At 42.5% G+C, this 9,653-nt stretch overlaps 1 protein-coding gene across 2 annotated transcripts in view; it reads right to left on the bottom strand.

Moving 5' to 3' along the window:
- Positions 1-7,343: 7,343 nt before the first annotated feature.
- Positions 7,344-9,653, bottom strand: part of pacsin2 (protein kinase C and casein kinase substrate in neurons 2) — a 54,674-nt gene continuing 52,364 nt past the window's right edge. For both annotated transcript variants that reach the window (XM_060903129.1, XM_060903128.1), the window contains one exon: positions 7,344-9,144. In XM_060903129.1, coding sequence (XP_060759112.1) covers positions 9,032-9,144 — 113 coding nt within the window. In that variant the 3' untranslated portion in view covers positions 7,344-9,031. The remainder of the gene's footprint in view (positions 9,145-9,653) is intronic.

The following is a 9,653-nucleotide window of genomic DNA, read 5'->3' as shown; positions in this document are numbered from 1 at the left end:
ACTTGGTAGTGTATAAACAGGAGTACGCGCGCCGCCTGCAGGAATAGTGTGTGTGAAAAAGGCTTTGGACGAAGTGTCCGGTTACACAGGCGCGCACTTTTGACGTCATCACTGTACATGTCATAGATGGTACATGTAAACATTAAAACCCACGGATACGCAGGAGACAGAGCGCCACGGAAATCAGAATCACTTTATAGGGAAATTCAAATTTTCTACCAAGCTGCTGAATCAAAGAAGAAGTAAACATGTCTAAAAATAGAAGATAAAATCGTCTGGAAAAAAAGAATAAATAAAATAAATTTAAATTAGTTCAATAACAAGTAAAAGCAAAATGAAGTGATTTTATATACAATGATTCCTATATACATATATTGCACCTGAGTTAAGGATACAGTATACATGGTAAGACAGTGTACCACAGTTATACATTGGCATTGTACAGCTTGACTACAACAGGTAGGAATGATTTCCTGTGTCTCTCAGTTGTGCAGCGTGGAAGAATCAAAAGAGAAACAAAAGTATCTCAATTTAACGCAAAAACCACGCACCTGGCAACACTGGACCGGACAAATGCAGCTGTTTTCTTCTTAATCTGAGAAACAAAACATGGGGATTTAGTGATTGTGCTCATTTCGGGTCTCAGACGACTCACTGCCAGGTTTAATTATCTCCAAAACGGGCCAAATTTGTTGGTCATGCTTAATTGACCGAGTTACATTTTGCTGCGTTTGTTATAAAAACAAATATTTTGGCTAATATATAACCATTCTTTGTGTTATAAGTTGTTTATACTAGATTTTTACCAGATTGTTCAGGTTGATAATTCCTCTGTTCTTCCCAGGATGATAATGTGATGTTGCCATATTTGTTTTGTACTTTTTCAGTATAGTTTTATATATATATATACACTAAGTAACTTTAAAAACGCACAATGGAATTCAACACGATATCACTTTAGATCCATGCATATATGTGAAATTTATGATATTGTATGTAATGCACACACATCTTGAAACATCGATAAAGGACATTTATTGTCAAACTCAAGAATTAATTCACAACAAAAAAAATTCAGTGACAGTTGGTCCATGTTCGGACCGTCATGCTGGAGATTCTGGGTCTGTGTCGTCCAGGGGTCTCAGCAGCAGTGACTGAGGGTGTCAGGAATCTGTCACGGAGGTGAGCTAGCCTGATGTGCTGATCCTGAACTGGCGTCGTGACTCGAGGCTGACCAGGGCGTGGACGATCCCTGGTGCTCCCTATCTGTCTGTAACGCTGACTCAAACGGGAAATGGTCGAATGATGAACACCGAAGTGCCGGGCGACCTCTGTCTGTGTACTTCCAGCATGCAACATCCCGATGGCCTGTTCACGTTGATTTTGGCGTAGGCGTGGCATCTTCAATAATGACAATTTTCCCATCATTTCCCCCGGGTATTTATAGGCAAGATTGTGTGTGTACAGTGTATGCACAATTTGTTTGAAAATTAAAGCCTGTCCATGTCATTGACTACCCGAGTCATATTGTACGTTATTGAGTACAACTCCCTTAAATTCTGATTTGAGCACAGATTTGGAACTTATTCGGGCGGAACGAAGTTATTTTTCCATTGTGATATATTTCTTTTCTTCTTGAGATAAACTCAGCACGAATTCAGCAAGTTTTATCAATGTGCGTTTTTAAAGTTACTTAGTGTATAATATAAAGATTCACTGTTAGACTGTTTAAACCCAATCAGTATTGGGCCTGTATGTACTTTATACCCAAGCACTGTCGAATTATTGATTCTGATTGGTCAGAAAGTTGCGATTGTTTGTCTGGTGTTGTTCTGACAACTGTTCTGGTTGCAAGGTTTATATGATCTCACTCGTTCTTATTAATGCATTATCTTTCCTTTAGTCACAACTTACATAGGGACTTGTATGGCAAGCGCTTCACATAACCAGATTTTAAAAGACATCTGATTGTTAATATAAGATAAGATAGCCTTTTATTATCCCACAAGCGGAAATTTACATTGTTGCAGCAGCAAAATATATAAAGAGAAAAAGATAAGGCAGTGAAGGAATAGTGCAAAAGTACTAAGCATACAAAAAGGATATATATGAGAAATAAACTACAGATTTAGAGATTTTAAAAATTGACTCATTTGCATAAATTAACAGGTTTGCAGTTGTCAGAACAGAACTCCAGACAAACAATCGCATCTTTCTGACCAATCAGAAACAATAATTCAGGGTCAACTGTGCAGGAAAATGGGGGCTGCGATAGTGAGGTGAGAAAGCGAGTGCAGGCAGGGTGGAGCAGTTGGAGAAGGATTTTGGGAGTCATTTGTGATCGGAAAGTCCCAGAAAAAGTGAAAGGTAAGATGTATAAGACAGTAGTGACACCCAGCTGTGATGTATGGATTGGAGACCGTACCCTTAACGAAGAGACAGGAGGCAAAGTTGAGGATGTTAAGGTTTGTGATGGGAGGTTGGACAAGATAAGGAACGAGCATATCAAAGGGACGGCACGTGGAGAGCTTGGGAATTAAGCTAAGAGAGACGAGACTGAGATGGTACGGGCACATCCTGAGAAGAGATGCAGAGAATGTTGGAAGGAGAATGTTGAGGATGGAGTTGCCAAGCAAACGAAAACGAGGAAGGCCAAAGAGGAGATACATGGATGTGGTGAGAGAGGACATGAAAGTGGCAGGTGTGGTCGAGAAGGATGCGGAAGACAGGGAGCAATGGAGACGAAAGATCCGCTGTGGCGACCCCTAATCGGGAGCAGCCAAAAGAAAAAGAAGAAGAACAGGTTTGCAGATATATCGTTAACATAAGTGTATTAAAAAGGTGGTATTGCACGTGTAAGTATTACCCAGATAGTATGTCTGTGAAGACTTAATGTCCGCACTGATTGGTGAGGAAAGTCCGCACTATAATGACAGGCGTACTAACACCTGCGTGCTTCGGCAGCGCATTGATACGGAGCTCAGATATCAATGCGCTGCCGAAGCGCGCAGAAGGTGTTAGTACACCTGTCATTATAGTGCGGACTTTCCATAGCATAGAAAATCGCTACATTTCAATTTGTGTAACTGAACTTGTTTCATATCACTGGTCATATAAACCTATGTAAACAGGAAAAACGCGGAAGAGTTTGGTCGCATCTAACTACAGCCCCAAAAAATACCATTGGCCATACTGAGCCTAGCTACATTGCTAACAGGAGTGACAGCGCGTCTGACTGCGTCTGACTGACTGGGAGGTCGCGCAAAGCTCGGAGAGGTACGGAGCAGCTCGTCTCAATTCAGATAAGAGCATATTTCATTATGGAAGTACGGTGGACTGTTCCTTTAAGATTTTTTCAGTTTATACAGTAAATATTTGGAGTTTGTAATGAAAAATGCAGACACTGCTATTTTTTTGAACAGCCCAATGTTCATTTTTCTTCATTTTCTGTAAAGTAATTAAAATATTCATACATTTTTCTTCATGTTTTGATGTAGAATATAATGTGCAGTGTTCCCAATGCATGGAAATAAAAACTATTATAAGGATTTTGAGCTTTACTCACGTTTTTAAACACACTGCTATTATTTTGAACACAACTGTATATTGCACAAGAGCCATTTTAACTATGTGTAGCTAGCAGTTCGCTGTAAAGTACTGATGCTGATAGTCAATGCACACAGTATATGTTCAGAGGGGTCTCTGGATGTAGAAGTGATCTGGACAGTATTGTTGATTATTGTGAGGAGTGTCTGGTGCTGTGCTTGGTGAGGTGCCGGTTGTACAGTCTCACAGCAGTAGGGAGGAAGGAGCTGCTGTATCTCTCCTTAACACACCGCAGATGGAGGAGCCGGTCACTGAAGGAGCTACCCAGTGCTGCTACTGTCTCCTGCAGTGGATGGGAGGTGTTCACCATTAAGGATGACAAGATGGCCAACATCCTCCTCTCCCCCACTACATCCACTGAGTCCAGTGCACAGCCCAGGACAGAGCCTGCCTTCCTAATCAGTTTGTTCAGTTTTATGATTAAGTTTTCAGTGAGGAGGCCCTGGCATTTTTGAAAGGAGTCTCCAGTGTAAGAGCTTTGTAAGAGTCAAGAGTAAAGCTGTAACTAAGTTTTCAAATCGGAAAGTCTTTGTGGTTTCTCAGTAACACAGGTTGGGTTGGTTTTTTTCACTCTGGAACTTATGCCGCTTTTCCACTACCAACGCGGCTGAGTTGGGCTGAGTCGAGCTGAGCGGGGCTGTTGGAGTTGCATTTCGACTACAACCGCGCTGAACCATGCTGGCTGGAAGTGGGTGGACACATTGGGTGGAGTTAGCGAAAGTGGGTGGACGTCACGTGATGTCGTTAGGCAGCGCAAACAGTGACATCAGTGACCTTTTAAGCGGTAGTCTCACGCCCCGGATAGTAAACAATAAACATGGAGGACATGGAGTCGTTAGTGTTGCTGGTCTTGGTGCTGTGGCTTGTTGTCACTGACAACGCCAACAGATACTGGCAAGAGCGTATAGATGAGGCGAGGCGCATAAGGCTTCAGAAATTCTCGTAATTCTTTTTCTTCCGGGTTTACGGTGTTTACAGATCCCAGCGTACTCACGGGGCGTGTGTGGACATGTGAGGACACTCCTCCTCACCAATCAGTGCACAGGGGAGTGCCTCCTCACGCTCCTAGCCCCACTCGGCTCGGTTTGGCTCGCTTCAGCCCTACTCCAAAACCGTGCGAGTTTTGTGTGCTGAGTCGGGCTGAAGCGAGCTGAGTCGCGCCGCTCTGAGGTAGTCGAAATGCGAGCTGTGTCAGGCTGAAGTGAGCTGAAAAAGGGTAGTGGAAAAGGGCCATTAGTGATGGCCAGATGAGGCTCTGAAGCGCGTATGGAGTATGGGGGGGCGTGGCAAATGAAGCCAGCTTCGAGGCGTGTATCGGTCTCAGAAAATCACGTGACCGATGACAACCCAGGCCTCAGTCGTGATTCACTAAAAGAGTAATGAACCTTTTAGTAATGAACTAAAAGGTTCATTACTCATTCAACAGAGTTCACTAACGACACCTGCTGTTCCGAGACATGTACTGCACGGTTTAAGTTCTACATTAGAGCAGTGTTTTGTTACTTTGCATTATTATTTACATGACATTCCATTTAAAATAAATTGAAAATTTTCATGTGCCTTTTTGTTATTTGATGTCTATTCTTATTTTCTCACACAGTCTCTTTGCATGAATTTCTCATCTCATCTCATTATCTCTAGCCGCTTTATCCTTCTACAGGGTCGCAGGCAAGCTGGAGCCTATCCCAGCTGACTATGGGCGAAAGGCGGGGTACACCCTGGACAAGTCGCCAGGTCATCACAGGGCTGACACATAGACACAGACAACCATTCACACTCACATTCACACCTACGGTCAATTTAGAGTCACCAGTTAACCTAACCTGCATGTCTTTGGACTGTGGGGGAAACCGGAGCACCCGGAGGAAACCCACGCGGACACGGGGAGAACATGCAAACTCCGCACAGAAAGGCCCTCGCCGGCCCCGGGGCTCGAACCCAGGACCTTCTTGCTGTGAGGCGACAGCGCTAACCACTGCACCACCGTGCCGCCCTGCATGAATTTCTGTTTAGTATAATTGTCTGCACAATAAAAAGGTGTCCATAAACAGAGAGGGGTAGGTGGACTGTGAGCTCTGCTGCAGCTGGAACTACTGAATAACACTTTATTAAATTTTATTAAGCTTCCACCTCAGATACAATAAATAAACACATAATAAAAAAGATGGGGACGGCACGGTGGTGTAGTGGTTAGCGCTGTCGCCTCACAGCAAGAAGGTCCGGGTTCGAGCCCCGTGGCCGGCGAGGGCCTTTCTGTGTCCGTGTGGGTTTCCTCCAGGTGCTCCGGTTTCCCCCACAGTCCAAAGACATGCAGGTTAGGTTAACTGGTGACTCTAAATTGACCGTAGGTGTGAATGGTTGTCTGTGTCTATGGCCAAGTTTACATTAGACCGTATCTGTCTCGTTTTCTTCGCGGATGCACTGTCCGTTTACATTAAAACGCCTGGAAACGGGAATCCGCCAGGGTCCACGTATTCAATCCAGATCGTGTCTGGTCTGGTGCTGTGTAAACATTGAGATACGCGGATACGCTGTGCTGAGCTCTAGCTGGCGTCGTCATTGGACGACGTCACTGTGACATCCACCTTCCTGATTCGCTGGCGTTGGTCATGTGACGCGACTGCTGAAAAACGGCGCTGACTTCCGCCTTGTATCACCTTTCATTAAAGAGTATAAAAGTATGAAAATACTGCAAATACTGATGCAAATACTGCCCATTGTGTAGTTATGATTGTCTTTAGGCTTGCCATCCTTCCACTTGCAAGTGGTGACGCGCATGCCCGACATGCACTGAGAGCACACGCACAACGGCTCAGTCCCGAATCACTGCTCGTGTGCTTCACTTGCGCGCTGTGTGAGCTGCGCAGGGCCGGAGTGCGCACCCTCCAGAGGGCACTCGCTGTTCAGGGCGGAGTGATTTGGAGCACAGGATGCCTGCGGAGCCGAGCGTATCCGTGTATTGGCGTTGCTGTGTGCAGGCGAATCGTGTATTGGTGTTGCTGTGTGCATGTTAATCGTTTTAAAAACGTTTATCTGATGATCCGCTGATACGGTCTAATGTAAACCCCACCTATGTGTCAGCCCTGTGATGACCTGGCGACTTGTCCAGGGTGTACCCCGCCTTTCACCCATAGTCAGCTCGGATAGGCTCCAGCTTGCCTGTGACCCTGTAGAACAGGATAAAGCAGCTACAGATAATGAGATGAGAAAAAAGATGGGGGGGGTCCCTGAATGGAGGCGGTCCCTTTTCTCACCCACTCAGGATAAAATGCGCCGTGACCCAAACAAACCGAGGTGTCATGGGTCACGTGGTTTTCTGTTAAATGATACACACCCCCTCATACTCGCTCCACGCTTCAGAATGCTGATGAAATAATTTGTTAAATAAATAAGTTAAATAAATAATTTAATGTTATTACTGACAACAGCTATTAACTTATTTGGTGGACCTTATGCAACCTTAAACATAACTAGACGTAAAGAAAAAAAAATGTTATTCTTTAATATAAAATTTGAAATGTTTAGTGGTATAAAAGGAATAAACAAGGTAGTAAAGCTAAATATTTTCTGTTCCCAATCACAATTGACATGACTTATTAAAAACATACTATTGAACTGCACAGGATGCAGTTTTGATATCGTTTGTCAGACATCTGGGAGATGGTTTGCACTCTCACTGGACAAAAATAGGTTAGGATTACAAATGCTTCCTTCAACATCAATCCAAAAAGTGACACTCATGTTAAATCATTTATTTGCCAACTGCCAAGGTGAACATTTAACATGGTTACTATGCAGGCACAGCTGCCCAAAAGTTAAACATGTCACTTCTCAATAACTGCAGCAAATTTAAGATACATTCAAAATTCATTTGCTCTTATGAGATTAGGGTAATAGGGCACAGCCACTACTGGGCAGGTGGTGAGAGGAATACCAGTTAGAAACTCTCAGAACAAACTCCAAAGAAGACAATTCAAATCAACTGATAACGGTGTGTCTATATAACTCAGTATGACCAACTGCAAGAATGAAATGAAGAAAAAAAAAAACCTCAGTGATACAGGTAACAAAAATTCATATTACATAAATGCTTATTCATATACATTCTAATTCTGAATCACAGCAGTTTTCCAGGAGCAAAACTTGAAGCACTTATGGCATTTTATAAATTAAATTAGTTTTTTAAAAAAAGTCTCAATTTTTAACTTGTACTGTCCATCCCAAGATCAAATTTAAAAATGCTCAACTTGTTCATTGTAACATATATGCACAAATACTAGCACGCGTCTGCATTTTTTTCCTTACATTATCTTGATGTGAAACATTTCATGCAAAGTGGACATTGTGTTTGTAACAAGCTTTAACAAAAGAACCACATTTTTTTTCCTGTGCATCTGCTGTGAACTGTCCAGTGCAGATTAAAATAAAACTGACAACTTCAAGTGAGAGACCTTCCCCAAAAACAAAAAATTATTTGATACAAAACAAGATATTGCTCAAACAAGAAATGTAACAAACTACGCTCATGAAAGGAAAAAAAAGTTTCTGACTTGACCAGCAGCGAAGGTGAACAGCACACACCAGTCGCCTGGGACAACGACCACACTTCATCTCATCCCTGAAAAACTACTCCAGCATTCAACTTGACTTTGGTCTAGTTTAGCTCAGGATCAAACTGACTATTCAAAAATGCATCCATCCACGCATACACTTTGTAAAAAATAATTAAAATCTGGTTGGAAAATAAAACCTCTAGACTTCAATGTTGAAAAATAAGATACTCTGAAGATGTCTAATGTTCATAATACGGCAATACCGTCACTATGTAGTCTGCATGTCTTGGCTATAAGGTAATTACCAAAATAGCTTTTTTTTTCTCTTTTTTTTTTTTTTAAATGTAACGTGTATGAAAATGCATCAGTCAGATAAAACAAATGATTATGTTTGTTTTTAACAAAGCAGGTTTCTCTGACCTTGAGCAGGATAAGAGCAACAGAGAAGCAATAATCTGTGAAAAGTTCCATCTCAAGATGCTCTTGGTTGCAATTAGATCCAGAATTGAGACCAAACTTGGTATGAATTGTTAGTCTAATGACCCTTAATTCAGCACTTAAAAATGGATCACATGTTGAATGTGTTCTAAGTAAGTAATTAAGCACAGCATGTTGCCCTTTTGTGCAGACCTGTTTACAGCCTTTATTAAAAACTATTTGTGATGAGGTCATGACATGGTATCCGCTCCTAGATCTCCAAAAAAGGGCAGAATCTAATCAGAAAATTTCGGGTGGAAAGACATTTTGGATTATTGCAGCAGTTGGTCCAGCCTCCACCACAAGGGGGGGAATAAGGAGCAGCTTCCCATCATCAGAAATTGCCCCACCCCTTATTTCTCCTCTCTGCCTTGCTTTCTTCCTCTCCTCTCTGGTCACTGAATGTCCTCCACATAATTAGCTGGGTAGAGTCCAACACGGCCATCTTTCAGGCGTCCTTTGCACCACCCTTGCTCATCCTCCTCTCCAATTTTAATAAATTCATCACCTTTCAGACAGAGAGAACAATGGAAAGTGAGACAGAGGCACATAATTGACTTACGCATTACATTTAAAACAAAAATAGATGCAAAATTAACTAATGATTAATAAAATCATCATCAGGATGTGTGTGCTGTATTTGTTCTCCTCCAGTTGAAGACTGGGGGAAAAACCACTTGATTTTTTTCCAGTTTTCAGCCGTCTCATTTGGTTGAGCCTGTGCCCCCTGTAGCCTTAGATTCCTGTTCTTGGCTGACAAAAGTGGTACCTGATGTGGTCTTCTGCTATTGTAGCCCCTCTGCCTCAAAGTCTGGTGCGTTGTCCAGTCTAAGACAGTCTAAGTAAGCTTTTCTGCTCACTATGGTTTTAATCAGTGGTTATTTGAGGTACCATAGACTTCCTGTCAGCTGGAAACAGTCTGGTCATTCTCTCTGACCTCTCTCATAAACAAGATGTTTCCACACACAGACCTGCTGCTCACTGAATGTTTTTCACACCATTCTGTGTAAACCCTAG

Source organism: Neoarius graeffei, chromosome 21 (assembly GCF_027579695.1).
Source record: "Neoarius graeffei isolate fNeoGra1 chromosome 21, fNeoGra1.pri, whole genome shotgun sequence".
Classification (NCBI taxonomy): domain Eukaryota; kingdom Metazoa; phylum Chordata; class Actinopteri; order Siluriformes; family Ariidae; genus Neoarius; species Neoarius graeffei.
Note: the sequence above shows the minus strand (reverse complement) of the source record. Positions and strands in the feature narration are given on the sequence as shown.